The sequence below is a fragment of the Bos grunniens genome, chromosome 8, assembly GCF_055505025.1.
Source record: "Bos grunniens cultivar Pamir isolate PY7600 chromosome 8, Bosgru_T2T1.0, whole genome shotgun sequence".
Lineage (NCBI taxonomy): Eukaryota > Metazoa > Chordata > Mammalia > Artiodactyla > Bovidae > Bos > Bos grunniens.
This window is the reverse complement of record NC_141172.1, coordinates 9,302,226-9,324,228: the sequence shown is the minus strand read 5'-3', so window position 1 is coordinate 9,324,228 and position 22,003 is coordinate 9,302,226. Positions and strand designations below refer to the sequence as shown.

The window sequence follows — 22,003 nt, the reverse complement described above, 5'->3', positions numbered from 1 at the left end:
TACCTTTAGCTCTGCAGGCAATCTAGTCTCTGTTGTTGCTGTGCTCAGTCGTGTCTGACTCTTGCGACCCCCTGGACTGTAGCCCACCAGGCTCCTCTGTCCATGGGATTTCCCAGACAAGAAGACTGGAGTGGGTTGTCATTTCCTTCTCCAGGGGATCTTTCCAACCCACATACTGAACCTGTGTCTCCTGCTGAGCCATCGGGGAAACCCCTGGTCTCTGAAATAACCATTCAACTCTGTCCTGGTAGCACAAAAGCATCTGTAGACAAGACACAAATTAATGGGTGTAACTGTGTGTGAATAAAACTTTATTGACAAAAACAGGCAGTGGCTAGATTTGGCACTTCATCTAAAAGAAGGATTCTAGGGGATGTAGGTGAGACAGGTCCTCTGCCCTGTCCCATCCAATTATTATAACAATTTGACTAAAGATAGAGACAGCATATTGTCAAATTTGTAGGTGACCTTCCCAGGGGCCCACTTTTCTCATCTCAGGGATGGTTAGCCTCCATCAGAGTCAGAGAGACATAAAGTTCCCCCATCCAGTGGAATCTTGTGTGGAGCTGTAGGATGTCAAATCTCTTCCGCCTTTTTATCCTTCTGCCCTGGAGCTAAGGTGAGGCTGGAGTACTTCCAGGGGAGCCCTGACATCATGAGAAGGTGGGAAGCCCAAGGTGTGATACAGAAGAAAGGTGGTCTCTCAGGAGGGGAAGGTTTAGGTTTAAGGCTGAAGGTCGGTGGGGGTCTGTGAAGTGTTCCCTGCCTCACCTCACGGGACAGCAGCTCATGTGCCTGGGCTGGCATGCCTTGGGTCCTGTCTTCCTGGGAGCCATCCACGTGGCGGCAGGCTGCAGGGAGGGGAGCAGCTTGGGATGCTGGCCCAGAAATGACTGATGACACACTGCTGCAAGGCAAAGCTCAGTGACAGAAGTCTGACTCCGGATTCAAACTCATCCAACAGGCTCCAACACTTGGCAGAAAGCAGCGTGATGACATTGAACTGGGATCACTAACAAGATCTGCATTTAAATAAAGGCAACAACAAAGCCACCAAAAGCCAGTTGAACTGATGTGGGATGGAGGAGCCCTCAGGAGGCAGTGTTTATTTTTGGAGAAATCTGGGCTTGGGGTGGGTGGGCAGAGGACCTGATTATTCATGACTGCCCAGCACTCCATCACTTGGAGGTGGTGTCATGTGTTACAGTGAGTCACTGCCAGGAAGGTTCATGCAAATTTAGGCTACATCAGCATACACAGAGGGTCCAGATCAAAGGTGATCTGATCAAAGAGTCAGACACGACTGAACAACTGGGCATGCACACATGTTGGAAGGATGGCCATTATATTGAGGTGTTCAGTTTAGGCCACACATTAAATGAGCACCTACTCTGTGTGCAGGGTATTACACTAGGCACTGGGAATGCAAAGACAATCAAGGCACAGTGCCTTATCGTGAAGGAGCTTTCTTTTGTACTAGAAGGGGATGCTCAAGATGATGTTAAGTCACTTCAGTCATGTCCGACTCTTTGCGACCCCATGGACTGTAGCCCACCAGGCTCCTCTGTCCATGGGATTCTCCAAGCAAAAATACTGAAGTGAGTTGCCATTCCCTTCTCCAGGAGATCTTCCCAAGCCAGGGATCAAATCCATGTCTCTTATGTCTCCTGCATTGGCAGGCAGGTTCTTTACCACTAGCACCACCTGGGAAGGCCTAGAAGGGGAGCAGCAGGCACACAAACTGTAACTTATAATGTGCAAGACCGGGGAATCTCACAAAGGTCTGCAAACCAGGTATCATGAATGACTGTTGAAGGAATGAGGCTTGCTGAGCCTGGTGTTTTCAACTCACTGAAGAATAATCATGAGGGTGAGGGAAGAGCCTCATTGTGAATTGTTCCTGCCAGAGAAATGAGAAACAGCGAGTATGGGACAGTCGAGGGTGACTAGGACTGTGGCTCCTGTCCGTAAGAGCAGGAGCTGTGGTGGCTTTGTCCGTGGCTGTTCTGAAGAGCACACTGCCTCCTCTGTCTGGAAGTCAGGGGGGAGGTTCCTGCCCTGGGAGGGAGGGTGTTCACGGCATCCCCCTGAGACCCCTTCCAAGGCTCAGCTCCCAAGTGGCACTGCAGAGCTGGCTCACCCGCACTGCTGGAGACACTGTTCTGTTTCTCGGCATCCTGACCCCATCGTTGCCTTTGCAAGTCCAGGGTCCCTCAGGGTCTCCAGGCTTCCTACCCCAGTGAGTTTATTGAAACTGTGTGGGCTCTGAGCACATCGCCTCCCACGGCACTGGGCATGCCTAGTTCCCTCTGTCTATACACAAAGGCACTGGGTGAACAGGCAAAATGAAGAGGTTTCTAATCCTTTGCTATTCTGACAGCAAAATCTCTCTGCTTATTCCAATAATGATGATGATGATGATAGTAAAACCAAAATCATATCTAATGTTTATTGATCACTTTCTATGTGCCAGGCACTAAGAGTTTTCATGCATGAATTAATTTCATCTTCACAACAGTCCTATCGGGGAAGTACCATTGTTATCCTATTTGATAGAAGAGGAAACTGAGGATTTGAGAGGTTAAATGATTTGCCTTAAGATTATAGATACATTCAGAGACACAGTCTGGACTTGAACTCAGAAATTTTCTCTCAAAATCCATATACTGAAGTGCTCAGTCGCGTCCGACTCTTTGCGACCCCATGGGCTGTAACCTGCCAGGTTCCTCTGTCCATGGGATTTCCCAGGCAAGAATACTGGAGTGGGCTGCCATATCCTCTTCCAGGCTATCTCACTGACCTGGGGATCGAACCCACATCTCCTGCATCTCTTGCCTTACAGGTGGATTCTTTACTTTGAGGCATCAGGGAAGCCCTTATACCGAAAAGAATATAACTCTTGTCATAGAATGTTTGAAAGACACATAGACCAGCAGAACTCTCCTTTAGCCAACTGTTTTTCAGATTTAGGTTTGTACCCCATTTGTGGATCAGAAAAGAAACATATGGATTGTGACCATTTTTTGCTAAGTGAACAGAATAGAATAAAAAGTCATCGGTATTCATCACACATTTAAGATTATTTCAGTTATGAATATCTGTGTGAACTACTTGTCATGTGAAATGTATTTGTTAATGCAGGTAATGGTCAAAGTTTGAGAAATATTGATCTAGTCCAACCTGCTTATTTTGTAAATGAGTGTACAAAGGTTCAGATGGCGAAGTGATTTTTTCCACGATTACAGGGTGTTAGTGGAGGAAATGGGGCTAAACCCAAGTTTTTCTGACTCTCAGTTTATATTATCAAGCTTAACTGACTGCAAGAAAAGGCAAGAGTAATAATACTGATAGTGGAGAAGGAAATGGCAACCCACTCCAGTGTTCTTGCCTGGAGAATCTGAGGGATGGGGGAGCCTGGTGGGCTGCCGTCTATGGGGTCGCACAGAGTCGCAAAGAGTCGGACTCTGAAGCGATTAGCAGCAGCAGCGGTAATACTGTGTTTTGTTTGTGTATTAGTCGCTCAGTCATCCCTGACTCTTTGCCACCCCATAGACTAGCCCACCAGGCTCCTCTGTCCATGGGATTCTCCAGGCAAGAATACTGGAGTGGAGAAGGGAAGTTACTAGTCCCTTCTCCAGGGGATCTTCCTGACCCAGGGATCGAATCTGCATCTCCTGTGTCTCCTGCATTGCAGGCAGATTCTTTACCATCTGAGCCACCAAGGGTAGTATTACTATAATAACAATGATAATAGCTACTACTTTTATTGTGTTTTTCTTTTTATTGGAGTATAGTTGCTTTGCAATGTTGTGTTAGTTTCTACTGCACAGCAAAGTGGATCAGCTATATGTATACATATATCCCCTCTTTTTGGATTTTCTTCCCAGTTAGGTCACCACAAAGCACTGAGTAGAGTTCCTTGAGCTATACAGTCGGTTCTCACTAGTTATTGATTTCACGCATAGTATCAATAGTGTATATGTATGAGTCCCAATCTCCCAATTCATCCCACACCCTTCCCCCTATTTTATCATGTTTAATGTGTGCCAGGCACTTTTCTAAATGCTTTAGATATGTATTAGCTTATTTAACTCTAACAACCCATTCCAATCCCAAAGAAAGGCAACGCCAAAGATGTTCAAACTACCACACAATTGCACTCATCTCACATGCTAGCAAAGTAATGCTCAAAATTCTCCAAGCCAGGCTTCAACAGTACATGAACTATGAACTTCCAGATGTTCAAGTTGGATTTAGAAAAGGCAGAGGAATCAGAGATTAAATTGCTACATCTGTTGAATCATAGAAAAAGCAAGAGAGTTTAAGAGTTTAAGTTAAACATCTATTTCTGCTTTATTGACTACACCAAAGCCTTTGACTGTCTGATCACAACAAACTGTGGAAAATTCTTCAAGAGATGGGAATACCAGACCACCTTACTTGCCTCCTGAGAAAACTGTATGCAGGTCAAGAAACAACAGTTAGAACTGGACGTGGAACAACAGACTGGTTCCAAATAGGAAAAGGAGTACGTCAAAGCTGTATATTGTCACCCTGCTTATTTAACTTATATGCAGAGTACATCATGCGAAATGCCAAACTGGATGAAGCCCAAGCTGGAATCAAGATTGCCGGGAGAAATATCAATAACCTCAGATATGCAGATGACACCACCCTCATGGCAGAAAGCAGGAAAGAACTACAGAGCCTCTTGATGAAAGTCAAAGAGGAGAGTGAAAAAGTTGGCTTAAAAATCAACATTCAAAAAACTAAGATCATGGCAACTGGTCCCATCACTTCATGGCAAACAGAGGCGGAAACAATGGAAACAGTGATAGACTTTATTTTTGGGGCTCCAAAATCATGGCTGATGGTGACTGCAGCCATGAAATTAAAAGACTCTTGGCTCCTTGGAAGAAAAGCTATGACAAACCTAAACAGCATATTAAAAAGCAGAGACATTATTTTGCCAACAAAGGTCCATCTAGTCAAAACTATCTAGCTATGGTTTTTCCAGTAGTCATGTATGGATGTGAGAGCTGGACTATAAAGAAAGCTGAGCGCTGAAGAACTGATGCTTCTCAACTGTGGTGTTGGAGAAGGCTCTTGAGAGTCCCTTGGACTGCAAGGAGATCCAACCAGTCCAACCTAAAGGAAGTCAATCCTGAATATTCACTGGAAGGGCTGATGCTGAGTTTGAAACTCCAGTACTCTGGCCACCTGATGTGAAGAACTGAGTCATTGGAAAAGACCCTGATGCTGGGAGAGATTGAGGGCAGGAGGAGAAGGGGACGATAGAGGGTGAGATGGTTGGATGGCATCACTGATTCGATGGACACAAGTTTGAGCAAGCTCTGGGAGTTGGTGATAGACAGGGAAGCCCGGCATGCTGCACTCCATGGGGTTGCAAAGCATCAGACACGACTGAGCGACTGAACTGAACAACCCAATGAGGCTGGTATAATTATTTCTCTAATTTTCAAATGAAGAAAGTCAGGTAGAGAAAGTTCAGGTCCCTTGGGCAACATAGCTGATAACAGAGAATGGGAGATTCAAACCCAGACATGCTGGCTTCAGAGTCCATGGCATTAACCAGAATAAAGTACTGCATGACCCTGTCTATCCTAATATTCTCCCTGAAGGCTGTGATGCCAATACAGTAGATACCATGAAGTGTGTATCTGAATATAACATACCTATATACCTACGTCTTCCATGAGCCATGGTCTTGGACAGTAACTCCATATTTACCATGTCCTTTAGATACTTGGCTAAAACAGAAAAACCATCTTTTTTTGCACAAATAAGATCCCCTCCAAGTTGCCTTGTCTCTGTCATTCATTCACTCATTCACATATTTAAGACAACACGCACTTGCAGCACTGAATATAGTAGGTAAGATCATTGCTTTTTCCTTTTGGCAGCACCTAGCCACATGTGGGATCTTAGCTCCCCAACCAGGGATCAGACCTGAACCCTCTGCGTTGGAAATATAGAGTATTAACCACTGGACCACCAGGGAAGTCCCCAGAATTATCTTTAAAGACCAAACTGGGCCTAACACCCTACCTTGTTCCAAAAAAGGATTAAGGCAGTTTATGAGGATACATGAAATACTCTTAAATAACAGGAGATGAGAACAATGTAAAGGAAGAAAAAGTTGGAGACGCTAAATGAAGGCAAAAATGAGACCAGCAGAAAAAACACTTTCCAGGAAGTCAATACACTTGCTGTGGGTGGACCATGAAGGTCTCCAGGTTCCCATTTTAATTGCCTACAAATTCACACATCCTACGAGGGGATGATAGCAGCTCTCAGTTTGCATTAACTACCTCCCTGAAAGTGATTTTAATTACTTTAAGATCCACAGCCTCCTTTGGATGAAAACAAACTCATTCCTCAGGATAAGTACTTCTCCTTCTGAGACTAAGACAGGAAACCTCTCTCTACAGGCCCTCTTCATGGACATTACGTGACAGAACAAACACAGTCCTGAAGGGCAGCCTCACAGGATGCACAGGATGGCACTGTGCATGCTATTTCTGCCAGTGTCCCAGGGAAGGTTGAGGGCATCGCGCTTTAAATTCCAAGATGCATGATGGTATCAGTCATCTGTGGTATAAAGGGATATGGGGTCTGAGCACACTGTTCTCTGATTGCAAACTCAGGGACAGACTTGCTTGAAACAAAGTGATCTAAAAAGAGATGCAACCCAATATTCATTGCAGCCAAGTCATGGACAAGTTGCCTAAATTTCCATTGACAGAGGAATCTATAGAGAAGACGTGGCACATATATACAATGGAATATCACTCAGCCATAAAAAAAAGAATGAAATAGGGATTCCCAGGTGGCTCAGTGGTAAAAAATCCACCTGCCAATGCAGGGGATATGGGTTAGATCCCTGGTCCAGGAAGATTCCACATGCCACAAAGCAACTAAGCCCGTGCATCACAACTATTAACCCTGTGTTCTAGAGCCCGTGAGCCACAGCTACTGAAGCCCTCATGCCCTAGAGCCCCTCCTGCTCTGCAACATGAGAAGCCACTGTATTGAGAAGCCTGGGCACCACAGTTAGAGAGTAGTCACTAATCTCCATCACTAGAGAAAAAGTCTGTGCAGCAACAAAGACCCAGCACAGTCAAACAAATAAATAAAACATTTAAAAAAAAAAAGAATGAAATAATGCCATTTACAGCAGCATGGATGAACCTAGAGACTGTCATACTGATTGAAGTAAGTCAGATAAAGAAAAAGAAATATGATGCCTTTATATGTACAATCTAAAAAGAAATGATACAAATGAGATTATTTATAAAACAGAAACACACAGCCTTTGAGAAGGAACTTATGGTTGCAGTGGTTGGGTGGGAAGGGTGTAAGGAAGGGACAGTTAGGGAGTTTGGGGTGTACATGTACACATTGCTGTATTAAAATGGATAACCAGCAAGGTCCTATACTGTTATAGCAAAGGGAACTCTGCTCAATGTTATGTGGCAGCATGGATGCGAGAGGAGTTCAAGGGAGAAAGGATACATGTGTATGTACGGCTGAGTCCCTTTGCTGTCCACCTGAAACTATCACAACATTGTTAGTTGGCTATTATTGTTGTTTAGTCACTAAGGACTGTAGCCTGCTAGGTTCCTCTGTCCACGGGATTTCCCAGGCAAGGATACTTGAGTGGGTTGCCATTGCCTTCTGCAGGGGATCTTCCCAACCCAGGGATCAAACCCATGTCTCCAGCATTGACAGGCAGATTCTTTACCCTGGGCCACCAAGGAAGCCCTGTTAATTGGCTATACTCCAATATAAAAAGTTAAAAAGAAAAGGAGTGCTCAGTTTAAACAACATTTGGGTCAGCTGGTGTTCAGCTCTCTCAAGCTGACACTGCCCCAACCCTCTAGCTCTCCAGAACCAGGATCTCCTTTGCAGAATTTGGCATGGAGCGTGAGCTACTACATCATACTGTTTTAATGCATGTGTGTGTTATGTTTTTAAATCCTCCCAGAGCAAAAATTGTATCTTTTATTCCCCAGCTATAGACAAATGTTTGTGTTCCTCCCAAATTCATATGTTGAAATCCTAACCCCCAAAGTGAAGGTATTACCATCAAGGAGGTGGGGCCTTGGGGAGATAATTAAGTCATGAGGGTGGGGTCCTCTGGATGGGATTAGTGCCTTTATAAAAGAGACCCCGGAGAAATTCCTTGCTCTTTCCTCCACATGAGGACACAGCAAGAAGACAGCCATCTTTTAACCAGAAGTGAGCCCTCATCAGACAGAATGCGCCAGCACGTTGAACTCAAACTACCTAGCCTCCAGGACGGTGAGAAATTAATGTTTGTTTGTTTTTTTAATTTTACTCCTTACTTTGGGTTTAATTTGTTTTCTTCTTCTTTTTTGAATAACAGAACCACATTTATTTAAGAATGTGTTCCAATATCAAGTGGCAAAGTTCAACAATGCAAAACCGAAATTACTTTTGCACCAACCTAATAGTTTTACACATGGGAATGCGTATGTTTCAGTGCCACTCTCTCATACTTCTTCTCGCCTTCTCCTTCCCTGCCTATCCCCCACAGCCCGCCATAATGCTTGCGTTTTAAACCATCTGGTCTGTGGTAGTTTGTCATGGCAGCCTGAACAGACTAAGACACCAGGGCTTACTCTGCACTCACTAAGCACTCACGTGCAAGTTAAGCACTTCCTGAGGCTGTTGATGGCAATAACTGACTGCTGCTGTTAAGGAAGGATTAAGTTAAGGCATGAGAGGAGCCCATATTTCACCAGGAGCTCTTGCTGGTACAGCTCTGCAGTCTGCATTGTTGTAACGCTCCCTCTTTCCACCAGACTAGATCCCCAGATGTTCCCCTTTCTGCTGTATCATTGCCGTGATGGGAATTCAGATTTCTCAGTGGAGCTGTGACAGACAAGGGGAAGAAGACATAGGTCCTGATGACCACCCTTTATCATCACAGTGCTGTCTCACAACAGTCATGGATAAGGGTGAACCTCCTCCAACCCTTGAACTCCATCACAGGGGACATCTTCCCTAAAGTGCTAAATGGAGGACTTTCTGACCACATGACCATCTAATCTCAATTCTCTCGTTCACGAACCTAAAGCCTGACAGTCTGTACTGTCTAAAACATGAACCCAGAACAGAATGGAAACATAATAGGGGAACCACCAGTCCAGGTAATAAAATGAGTTGAAGACATACACATAGTTGAAGACATAGAAAGACTTAGAGGAATTTGGGAAGAATGGCTGGTTCCTTGGGAAATGATGGAATCCCATGGGTATAGAACCCAGTGATGATGTGGGAGGATCAGAGGAAAGCTCCCAAGAGGATGCTGGTGGGGGGACGGATAGTTAGGTAGATTGGGTAGAAAGCTCAATTGAGAATAAATTTTGAGTAATGGCTGGATTAACCTTCTGAGAGGGGATGCTGAGATGTTGCATAAACACTGGTACAGTATTTGCCTTTAATTTTTAATACTTGGATAAACCAAGAAATTGAGAGAAGCCCATGAGAAGTTTAATAAGAGTACTACTTTATAGGGACTTCCCAGGCAGTCCAGTGATTAACACTTTGCCTTCCAATGCAAGGGGTGCAGGTTCGATCCCTGGTAGGGCAACTAAGATCCCACATGCCTCATGGCCAAAAAATCAAAGCATGAAACAGAATAATATTGTAACAAATTCAGTGAAGACTTTGAAAATGGTCCACATTGGAAAAACCTTTAAAAAAAGAGTAATAATTTATGTAACGAGGTTTTAATTTTGTAATATTGAAGTAAGAACAAGCATTTATTTTACAATGAGATATTATCCACCAGGTATCCAGACATGGCACTTACTTCAGTGGATGATTTTATCATCCAGTTGTCAGATGTATAAGCTTTGTGTCAATGAGAAGGTTTTGAAGCCTAAGACTGGTTCAAACAGAACTCCTCTTGTCTTAGTTAGCTAGGGCTGCCATAACAAAATAATAGGCCAGTGGTTTAAACAGCAGACATTCATTTGTCACAGTTGTAGAGCCCGGAAAGTTCAAGATCAAAGTGTAGGCAGGACTTCCTTGGTGGCCCAGTGGTTAAGAATTTCACTGCCAATGCAGGGGACACCAGTTTTACCTGGTCTGGGAAGATTCCATGCTACAGAGCAGCTAAGCTCGTACACTACAACCACTGAGCCCATGGTCTAGAGCCCACAGTCTGCAGCTGCTGAGCCTGTGTGTCCTTAAAGTCCATGCTCTGCAATGCAAGGAGAAGCCCACGCTCTGCAATGCACGGAGAAGCCCACGCTCTGCAATGCAAGGAGAAGCCCACGCTCTGCAATGCACGGAGAAGCCCACGCTCTGCAATGCAAGGAGAAGCCCACGCTCTGCAATGCAAGGAGAAGCCCACGCTCTGCAATGCACGGAGAAGCCCACGCTCTGCAATGCAAGGAGAAGCCCACGCTCTGCAATGCAAGGAGAAGCCCACGCTCTGCAATGCAAGGAGAAGCCCACACGCAGCAACTACAGAAAGACCTCATTCAGCAACAAAGACCCAGGGCAGCCAAAAAAAAAAAGCACAGGCAGATTTGGTTGTTGATGAGGGCTCTGTTACTGGCTTCACAGGGCCCTGTCTCCTGTCCCCACTTAGCAGAGATCTCTGTCTTTCTCTTTCTGTGTTTCTCTCCTCTTTTCCTATATGGTCACCAATCTCATCATGAGAGCCCCATCCTCATAATTTAATTAGCTCCCTAGAGCCCCACTGTCCAAATACCATCACACTGGGGGTTAGAGCTTCATACATACATTTTGGAAGGGACACAATTCAGTCCATGGCCCATCCTGTGCCAGGTGACCTCTGCAGGGCACTGGAGAACATGTTCTGTCCCAAAAGAGGGAGCAGCCCCAGCAGGACATCTACCAGAAGGCCAGGCTAGCTCTGGTTTACTCTGAACCATAAATCTCCCATCACCTTGGGATTTAAACGGAGCATCCCTGGAGGTCTCCAATCAGGGCAATCGGAAGAAACTTCCTACCTAAGCTCAGGCAGAGCCCCTTTGAAGAACCGCAGGCTTATCCATCACATTCCTAAGTCCCCTCTCCAAGGGACAGGTAGCTGGGGTCGGTAGTCCTTTATTGGCTGTTGTCATTGTTTAGTTGTTGTATCCAACTCTTTTTCGACCCCATGGACTGTCCATGGAATTTCCCAGGCAAGAAGTTGCCATTTCCTTCTCCAGGGGATCTTCCCCACCCAGGCATTGAACGTGAGTCTCCTGCTTGGCAGGCAAATTCTTTACCACTGAGTCACCTGGGAAACCCATCCAGAGGCCCACATGATTCTCCAGACAAGAACCTGGGGAGGTGACAGTGGCCAGGCTACAGAGCCAAGAGATAAAGCCCAACCCTCTGCTTCATCAGATTGGTTCCAGTCCACCCCCTAAATCTTCATCCCCCACAGGCAATATGGTATTCATGAACTTCGGGTTCAAAGGTAATTATGATGATCAAAATCCTCCCCAGGTTTTCACACGGAATAACTAAGGAAGCAAGGCAAACTTTCCATGAGATTAGGAAACCATGCACCACTTTCCTTTCCGAAACTTCCAGAATGGTCATCGTAAATCCCATTCAACTTCAAGACAGGAGAAAAAAAAAAAAAAAACAACTCTCTGTGTTGAGCTGGGTATCCTGTCTGGTTAGAAACCCTCCTCTGTTTTGAATGGGAATTTGTCTCATTACAAAATCCACCCATTCACTTAGTTCTACCCTCTGAGACCACACAGAACTATGCCCACCCTTTCCCACCTGGCAGCCTGTCAGACACCAGAAGGGAAACTTCATTCCCCAGCAACCCTTCGCTGCCCAAGAGGTGATGCCCTTCCAGGCCTCCCAGGCCTTCCAGGGACCTGCCCCAGGGTCCCCACCAGCCTGGGTCTCACCTCTAGACCCTCTTCCATCACCTAAAAATTCTCACTCAGCCGAGTAGTTGTAACAACATAGCTCAGCTTTCCTGCTGCGCTGAAACACTTTCCAAAAATTCTGGAAATTTGTTATGGTCATGGCTGCCAAGCCCACAAAACCCAGATCCCAATCTCTCACTGAGCAGCCCAAGAACATGTGCAAAAAAAAAAAGAAAACCCTTTGGCTGGACATCATCTCTTGGTCCCTGGGATGAATCATAAGTTTCTTTCATTGTTGGTCTTGGCTGCTCCCCCCAGGTCAAAGTTGATGGTTGATGAGACAGATACCACCCCTAGTGATACCCTCTGCTCCAAGTGTGGAAATCTGAGGGCAAAGGCAGCACTGAATATCCCAGCACAGGGTCCAAGTGATTAGACTCATTGACAGAAGGTGACACAAGACCAGGGGTCGCTCCTGAGGGGTCATCTGCAAGGGTTTAATCTCCCTTTTCCTGCCCCAGAGGTAAGGGCAGGAATTAAGAATTAAGTCAAGGACTCCACCCGGCACTCCAAGTCAGCTCTGCGTTGTCAGAAGACTTTCTTTGACTAACCCCCCACACACTCCCCACCAGGATCTCCATGCAACACCCTCACTTCCTCTGTCTGCATATCCACTGGATCACCATAGCACTTGTGTGTCAATGTCACAGGCACCATCATAGTCCCTGTTGCATTCTGCCCTGAGACAGGACTCTGCCTCTGTGCTCCTGCCTTGTCCCCTAGACTGGGACCTCCTGGAGGGGAGCCCCTGGGTCTTATTTATCAGTGTCTCCGATCCTAGCATGGAATCTGACACAAAGTAGGCACTCACGTAGGATGAATGATGCCGAAATGAGTTGATGCCTTGGCCTCACTTTGTCAAGCCTTTCATATCTCCATAGAGATAGGTGGGAATTGAGCATCCCTCCCTCTGGGTGGGAGTCAGGAGAGACCACCATGGCCTCCGTGCCTGTGTCCCATCATCTCCATCCCAGTGGGATGACCTGTGTGTGAGCTGGGATGCTCAAAGTATGAGATCCTCCACCTGATCCCTTCCTGAGTCCATGAGCTCTGCTTCTTCCTGGTTAGAGAAGGTGGACCAAAATCCAGACCATCACCAGCCTATTCTATAAGCAGAAACTGGGGAGAAGAGCCCGGCTGACCTGGGGCAAATTCATCCCACCCCCAGGAATCACAGAGGGGCAGCAAGTTGACCACAACCCTGATTAACCTCAGCAATGAAGTGTCTTGTAACTATTTCCATCATATCCCAGGACAGGGGAACCAGCCTGCTCAGTACAAACCACAGCACAGAGCTCTGGGGAGGCCCAGGGTAATGCGCAATGTCAACACGATGAGTCAGGACAAGGCAGAAGCCTCTTAAGAGTGGCTAGGTCTCTGCTCTGGGACTTGGAGATTTCTCACCCTCACATCCAACTCACCCAACATGACATAAGCAATGCTGCTCGGGATCATGCCTGGTCAGAAAGACCAGCCAGCTTCTTCCTTTGTGGTTTCCATGGTAACAAGGGCAGTGTTTGGACTCCTGACTGTGGGAATGAACAGCAGAGGCTCCCACTCCCCATTTCCCATCCGCTCTCACCTCTTGCTCACTTCCTTAAAGGCCAGGGTGGCAAAGGATGCTCTTACCTGCTAAGATGAAGATGCCCACGAGAATCAGAAAGACCAGCAGGTAGAGCCCGAGGACTGCATGCTTCAGGGCTGACAGGGAGCCCAGCTGGGTACAGCAGCCACCTGCTCGTCCTTTGTGGCATGGACCTAACAAGAAGGGTAGGAAGAAGAGGGGAAAAGACATTTGAGAATTCCCAAAGCCGCTTTGCTCTTTTGGTCTCATGGCTCCCTGATGCATGTGGATGTTCATGTGGCAGCACTCCCCACCCGACCTCCCGTCACCACACACACCTTCTGCACATCTGTAATGCAGGTGGAATGGTAGGGAGCATCTCAGAACTGTGATAAGCTTTTCAGCTTCTCTCTCTCCTCCCAACCTCTGCTCATGAATGAGCCACAAGGCATCCCAACAGCTCACATGGCCATACAAACCCGCCCTCCTGGAGCCAGAGCAAGTAGCAGAGAAAGCTAGGATAGGCTGCCCTTTACAAACGTTATTGTCCCCCGTGATCAGGAGAAGATGGAGAGCATTTTAAAAAGAGGTTGCAAACTCCAGGGAAGGGAGGTGGGCCAGGTGGGCCTGGGGAACCCAGCAGTGCATGCCCCATCTGGAAGCAGTTGCTATGTCAGAACGAGGGCCAGGTGTTGACAGGTCCAAAAATTTTAAGACAAGCCAGAGATTATTTAGAGAAATCTCCCTTTTTTATGTGTTGACAACTAATTAGGGGGGAAAAAAGACAAAGGAAAGGAAAAACCACTAGGGAGTGTAAACAAAACACATTTATACGTCAGGGCTGACCACCAGTTTACAACCTTGGGTTTAGATTTACAGGAAAACATAGTACAGAACTTCTTCCTGTGAAACTATTCAAGGCTCACCAGGTTCTGGTCAAAATGGAACAGCAAAATACCAGAGTTCTAACGGACCTTGGGGCTTCCCAGGTGGCACTAGTGGTAAAGAAGACACCTGCCAACTCAGGAGATGCAAAAGACGCAGGTTTGATCCTTGGGTCGGGAAGATCCCCTGGGGGAGGAAATGGCACCCCATTCTGGTATTCTTGCCTGAAATATCCCATGGACAGAGGAGTCTGGCTGGCTACAGTCCATGGAGCTTCAAAGAGTCGGTCACGACTGAGTGTCTGAGCACAATGGACCCCATGGATTGTCTAATTCAACCCCTTCAGTTAATAAAGGTTGTCAAATGTAAGGGATAGACCCTGGGGTGAGGATGCCAGGTCCTGATTCCAGGTCATCTTTCCACGAGAATTCTTCTTCAACCCTCCTTAAGACGACTGCTACAGAGGCCAGCAAGCTCACCCATCTCCACCTCCTCGGTTGACTGACAGTGGAGAGGAAGAGATGCCATCCTGCCCTGACTCCCAGCATGGCAGATAAGAAATGATGGAGGGCTTTTTTTTTTTTCATAACATGCCCATATTATGTTCAATCCCCACCCCCTGCAAGGGAGAGTATTGCCAACTGGAGAACTGTTCATTGCACAGGGAGGCAGATGTGGGAGCCCAAAAAGGCTGACAACAGATGTTGAAATAATTGGTATTCAAAAAACATTTGTAGAGATGCTGTGATAGGACTTGCTAGCCGTCCAGTGGTAAAGACTCCATGCTTCCAAGGCAGGGGACACAGATTCAATCCTTGATCAGGGAACTAGGATCCCACATGCCATGAGGCACAGCCAAAAGATATCCAATTTTTATTTAATTAAAAAAAAAAGATGCTGAGATGTTTGTGATCCTTGGTACCTTGGGGTTCACCAGGGAGGTGCTTCGGGGGCTCCTTACTACCTATCAGGTAGCATTGCCATAGCTCACCAGAGGTATTGTTCAGTGAAGAAAATTTTCCCACACATTTATTCTATTTTATTGAAAATACTGTTGCTAAAACAGCTAAGTAGAACTCTTACACAATACTTCCATAAAACATCGGGTACAACTTGGAACAAGTTGTCAAGAAATACAAATTCAATTACCATTCTCGTCAACCCTCAAGTGTTAGCAAATTTTGAAGACTTAACCTGATTTTCCACTAAGTCTTGCGCAAAATACATTTTTCTAATGTACGCTAAATCTTCTTTTCCAGAACCTTCTATCTCTTCCTCCACAGTATTATCTATAACCTGTTTTGCTCCTAAATATGCCAGCTTCTTGTAGCATTTTGTTGTTTTTGTTTGTTTCTCATGAGAACAGCTGGCTGGCCAGTTGCAACTCAGTAGAGAAAAGTTTATTTCCCTCAGAAACCTGAGTTTATTTCCCTCAGGAACATAGGCATAGCATCATGTATTGCACAACTATTTTTTTAAAAAAAATTTAAAGCCTTTATTGAACTTGTTGCAATATTGCTTCTGTTGTTTATGTTTTGGTTTCTTGGTCCCAAGGCATGTGGGATCTTAGCTTCGTGACCAGGGATCGAACCCATAGCCCTTGCATTGGAAGGCACAGTCTTAACCACTGAACCACCCGGGAAGTCCCTAAATATTAGTATCAGCTCTCCTGCTCTAAGCCCTGCTTCCTCTTGAGACGATGATAAGGATGCCAGCCTAGCTATCGGGAGGGACCAGAAGATACCCAGGCTGAAACGCCATTATCTTTATGTTTATCCCAAATTCATCTTGGGCTTCTCCATTCGTTGGCTTTGTTTGACCCCTTCCTATTTCTCTTGAAGGTTTAATTAAGTTTAACCAAATTCTGTTAACCGTTCCAGTTTCACTGGACAATTATATGTTCATTATAAAAAGAATCTATTCTCTCAAAAAGATGTTGATATAATTTTTTTTGCACATAACTTTTTTTACTAAGGCACAACACTACATTATACCTTGCCTGAGCTTGCTGCTAAGTTGCTTCAGTCGTGTCCGACTCTGTGCGACCCCATGGACTGCAGCCTACCAGGCTCCTCCATCCATGGGATTTTCCAGGTAAGAGTACTGGAGTAGGGTGCCATTGCCTTCTCCTGCCTGAGCTTGAGGAAGTCTATTGAGTAAGTTGAGCATTAATACAGTAAAGGATTAAGGGCAACAATACAGAGTCATGGATTGACTAGTGAGGCTACTTCATGATTTATAAAGGGATGGGTTAGTGCTAATTGCCATTCAGTTTGAAATTTTTCAGCTTGAGAAGGAAAACAAAATAATCAGGACCTCTTCCTTCCTCTAGGGATGAAAACATTTTCCTAAACCAATGAGTTACGAGGGCAAAGCTTCTTTTCTTTTACTCCCACTAATAAGAACATCATCCCTTGATTGTCAAGTCTGTGCTGACTTTCAGTGTTGGCAGAATAAGGGGAGAAAAAATCACACAGCCAAGAAGACTTGCATCTTGTTTTGTTGTTGCATGTTTGTTTCTAGCTCATTGTAAGAGTGGGTCAAACTGCAATGATACAGTTCTAATTTTTCCCCCCCAAAAAAGAGGAGAGAATTCCCTGTTGGTCCAGTGGTTAAGACTCCACACTTCCACTGCAGGGGGCACAGGTTTGATGTCTAGTCAGGGAATTAAGATCCTGCATGGTGCATAGCCTGGTCAAAAAACTGTTTTTAATTAAGAAAAAAAATGAGTAGCTCCCTTCTCCTCTACCTGAGGCTTCTGTCTAATAAGTGCCACTGGTGACAGGTCCCTTTGTCCACAAACACACACGACACAGAACCTCCTCTGAGACAGCTCAGTCCTTTTAGCAAACTATTACTCTGTACATTATACAAAATCTGTTTTAAACAGAACAAGGGTTTCAGACGGAGATTTTCCACCAATGGTTAGACAAGCAGAACTCCACTGAATGATTCTGGCAAGATGGCTAGTGAATATGATTATAAGGGAAAGACAGGAGACAATATAGGGTAAAGACGAGTTACTAAATCTGCCCAAAACACATTTATTAATTTTTAATGTAGTATGGCAGCAGCATGTTAACTGAGTAAACCATTCAAAGTATTAAGTTTACTGGAAAATTGAAAACGCTCCAAAACCATGCAGTCAGTAATATATTCATTTATTTGACTTTTTATAAAAGTAAAAGAAATGAGCCATCAAGCCATGAAAAGATATGGAGGAAACTTAAGTGCCTTTTAGTAAATGTGTGCATGTGTGCAAGGTCATTTCAGTCGGGTCCAACTCTTTGCAACCACATGGACTGTAACCTGCCAGGCTCCTCTGTCCATGCAATTCTCCAGGCAAGAATACTAGAGTGGGTTGCCATGCCCTCCTCCAAGGGATCTTTCTGACCCAGGGATCAACCCCCACATCTCTTATGTCTCCTACCCTGGCAGACTGGTTCTTTGCTGATAGCACCATCTGGAAAGCCCATATTAGTAAGTAAAAGATGCCAATCTGAAAAGGCTACTTACTGTATCATTCCAACTGTATGGCATTCTGGAAAAGGCAAAACTATGAGAACAATAATAAGATCAGTGGACGCCAAAGGTTGGGAGTGAGGAGGGATGGATTGGTAGAGCACAGAGGACTTCTAGGACAGTAAAACCATGCTGTGTGATACTATAATGACGGATGCAGATCATTGCACATTTGTCTAAAACATTGCACATTTGTCTAAACCCACAGAATGCAGAGCAGCAAGAGGGAACCCTAATGTAAGCCATGGACTTTGGATGATAATGATGTCAATGCAGGCTCATCAGTTGTGACAGGTGTACCTCCCTAGTGGGGATGTTGATTGTAAGGGGGGCTGTGCATGTGTGGGGCAGGGGGCATGTGGGAACTCTCTGTAGTTTCCACTTAATTTTACTGTAAACCTAAAACTGCTCTAAAAATTAGTCTACTAAAAAAAAGTAAAGGTTTTGACTTATGGATTGTTGAGATAAAATCTCTGTTGTTGTTCAGTCACTAAGTCGTGTCCAACTCTGCGATGCCATGGACTGCAGCATGCCAGGCTTCCCTGTCCTTCACTATCTCCCAGAAAAAGAAAAATGAACATTGCTCAGTTGTGTCTGACTCTTTGCGACCCCATGGAGTATAGTCCATCGAATTCTCCAGGCCAGAATACTGGAGTGGGTAGCCTTTCCCTTCTCCAGGGGATCTTCCCAACTCAGGGATTGAACCCAGGTCTCCCAACAGTGCAGGCAGATTCTTTACCAGCTGAGCCACAGGGGAAGCCCAAGAATGCTGGAGTGGGTAGCCTATCCCTTCTCCAGCAGATCTTCCCGGCCCAGGAATCAAACCAGGGTCTCCTGCATTGCAGGTGGATTCTTTACCAACCAAGCTAGTTTGCTCAAATTCATGTCCACTGAGTCAGTGATGCCATCCAACCATGTCATCCTCCATTGCTCCCTTTTCCTCCTGCCCTCAATCTTTCTCAGCACCAGGGTCTTTTCCAATGAGTCAGCTCTTTGCATCTGACAAAACGTGGTTCACTGGAGGAGGGAATGGCAAACCACTCCAGTATTCTTGCCTCGAGAAAACCCATGAACAGTAAAAACTCTAACAGACTTTTATTAAGCATCCACTGTCCTGCTGTGGAAGCCATCTTTGGATGGCTTCCAGAGGATGCCACCCCCTTGCATAGTCTCTTTCTGCACTCCACCGGGATTGGTTTGTGTGACCAATAGAATATGGCATAAGTGATAGCGTGTCACTCCTGAGATGAGACAAAAGACACTGCTGTTCCCTCCTTGCTTGCTCTTTATCTCTCTTGGAATATTCATTTGGGGGGAAGCCAGCCTCTATGTCATGAATACACTATGGAGAGGCTACATACTAAGGAACTGAGGCCTTCAGCCAACAGCCACGTGAGTGAGTCTGGAAGCAGTTTCTCCAGCCAAATCAAGACATCAGATGACTACACTCTGGCTGAGATCTCGACAGCAGTCTCATGAGAAACCCAGAGCCAGGGCAACCCAGCTAAGTTGCTCCCAGACTTCTGCCAGATAGGATTATACATATATAAATTAAATATATGGGATTATAAATATGTATATACACATATTTCTGAGCAACATTTTGGATCTGAAAAAAAAAAATCTTAGATGTCGTTTCACCCCCATGGCTTTCTCAGAAACAGAGTGAGACAAGAAATTTTTATTGCTTTAAGCTGCTAAGGTTTGGGGTAATTTGTTCCGCAGCAGTAGATAACTAATACACTATGATAGACAGTGGGAAACACAAAGACAGCAGCTGCTTGAGGGAAGGATTTTTGTCAGCATCATTTATGTCCAACTTTTCAGTTCCTAAACCAGCACAGGCATATAGCAGGCATTCAGAAAACGTGCTGAATGAGAGATGAAGATACAATCACTGCCTTTCAGATGCTCACATCTGAGGGGAAGAAGATGTATAAACAGATAACTATTGCAGAGGTGGAATAAAGTAGTATAGTGGGGTGATAAGGCACAAGCCAAGTGTGGTACTGCAGAGGCAATGATTCTTTGTGTCAGCAGCTCATCCCAGGGTCTGCTGGAGGAGCAGTAACTCAAGGCTTTGAAGCCCAGGCCTTCATAGATGGCTGAAATTTTCTCTTTTTCTCTAGCTTGATCATCTTATTTGTAAATTTGAAAACTATGACTTTAAGATGTAGGTTTATCAGATCAGATCAGATCAGTCGATCAGTCGTGTCCGACTTTTTGCGACCCCATGAATCGTAGCATGACAGGCCTCCCTGTCCATCACCAGCTCCTGGAGTTCACCCAGACTCATGTCCATCGAGTAGGTGATGCCATCCAGCCATCTCATCCTCTGTCGTCCCCTTCTCCTCCTGCCCCCAATCCCTCCCAGCATCAGAGTCTTTTCCAATGAGTCAGGTAGCCAAAGTACTGGAGTTTCAGCTTTAGCATCATTCCTTCCAAAGAAATCTCAGGGCTGATCTCCTTCAGAATGGACTGGTTGGATCTCCTTGCAGTCCAAGGGACTCTCAAGAGTCTTCTCCAACACCACAGTTCAAAAGCATCAATTCTTTGGTGCTCAGCCTTCTTCACAGTCCAACTCTCACATCCATACATGACCACAGGAAAAACCATAGCCCTGACTAGACGGACCTTTGTTGGCAAAGTAATGTCTCTGCTTTTGATATGCTATCTAGGTTGGTCATAACTTTCCTTCCAAGGAGTAAGCATCTTTAAGAATAGGGGCTTCCCAGGTGGCTCAGTGGCAAAGAATCTACCAGCCAAGGCAGATGACACAGGAGAAGAGGGTTCGATGCCTGGGTCAGAAGATCCCCGGGAGCAGGAAATGACAACCCACTCCAGTATTCTTGCCTGGAGAATCCCATGGACAGTGGAGCCTTGTGGGCTATGGTCCATGGGGTCACAAAGAGTTGGACATGACTGAGCGACTGAGCATTTGACTTTAAGAAGAAAACTGAAAACTTTCTTCCTCCATATGAGAACAGTTCTGAGGAACGTACCAGACAAAGCTGTTAGTTATTAAACATAGTTGTTTGGTCACACACAAAACCAGATCTAGAGAGAGAAGGGCACCACCAAAACAAAGCAAAAGCTCTTCCAAGGTCTAGGAGAATCAAGGGAAAAGTTTTTCAATTCTCGATGGCCTTCAGAAAGGAGGGTGTCATCTCAGGAGATCAAGGAGCCAAGAGAAGGAGGCTCAAGAGCCTTAGAGAAGACCTTGGCTTCAAAACAGCAAACAACAACTCAAAAATAAGTACCAAGTGATGTGCAGAATGGGTTCTGCATGCCAGGCTGGGAGAGTTGTTTATCTCAGTGGGGAGTCATGCTTCCTGATGGCTGGCTGGAAGCAGTCAGTGGATGGTTTCTCAGACTCTACACACCACATCCACACGAAGCCTGCACCATTTTGCCAGAGCTGAGTATTCCTGGGCTATTATTTTCTTTCTCTATTGTGTGTGTGTGTTAGTCACTCAGTCGTGTCTGACTCTTTGAGACCCCATGCACTGTAGCTCTCCAGGCTCCTCTGTCCATGGGGATTCTCTACGAAAGAACACTGGAGTGAGTTGCCATTCCCTTCTTCAGGGGATCTTCCCAATGCAGGGATCAAACTTGGGTCTCCCGAATTACAGGCAGATTGTTTACCATCTGAGTCACCAGGGAAGCCCCATTTTTAAAAATTTATTTATTGGCTGTTGTGCGTCTCTGTTGCTGCATGGGGGCTTTCTCTAGTTGCAGCAGATGGGAGCGACTCTGTTGTGGTGTGTGGGATTCTCACTGCAGTGGCTTTTCTTGTTTTGGAGCACAGGCTCTAGATGCCCTGGCTTCAGTAGCTGTGACTCCTGGGCTTAGCTGCCCTGGGCATGTGGGATCTTTCCGATTAGGGGTCGAACCAGTGACCTTTGCATCGCAAGATGGATTCTTAACTACTGGACCACCAGGGAAGCCCTCATTCCACTTTTTTTAAACTGAAATTTATGTAAGAAGGGAGTTTTCTATCATCTTCATAAGTGGAAAAATTAGTGTCTTCCTATTACACTATTACTAATGGAGAAATATCAATAACCTCAGATAC

The 22,003-nt window shown here is 45.5% G+C and overlaps 1 protein-coding gene across 1 annotated transcript in view; it reads right to left on the bottom strand.

The window, feature by feature from the left end:
* Positions 1-22,003, bottom strand: part of SCARA5 (scavenger receptor class A member 5) — a 133,084-nt gene that overhangs the window by 87,450 nt on the left and 23,631 nt on the right. Inside the window, exon 3 of the mRNA XM_086414854.1 lies at positions 13,587-13,715. Within this exon, the coding sequence (XP_086270980.1) occupies positions 13,587-13,715 (129 nt within the window). The remainder of the gene's footprint in view (positions 1-13,586; positions 13,716-22,003) is intronic.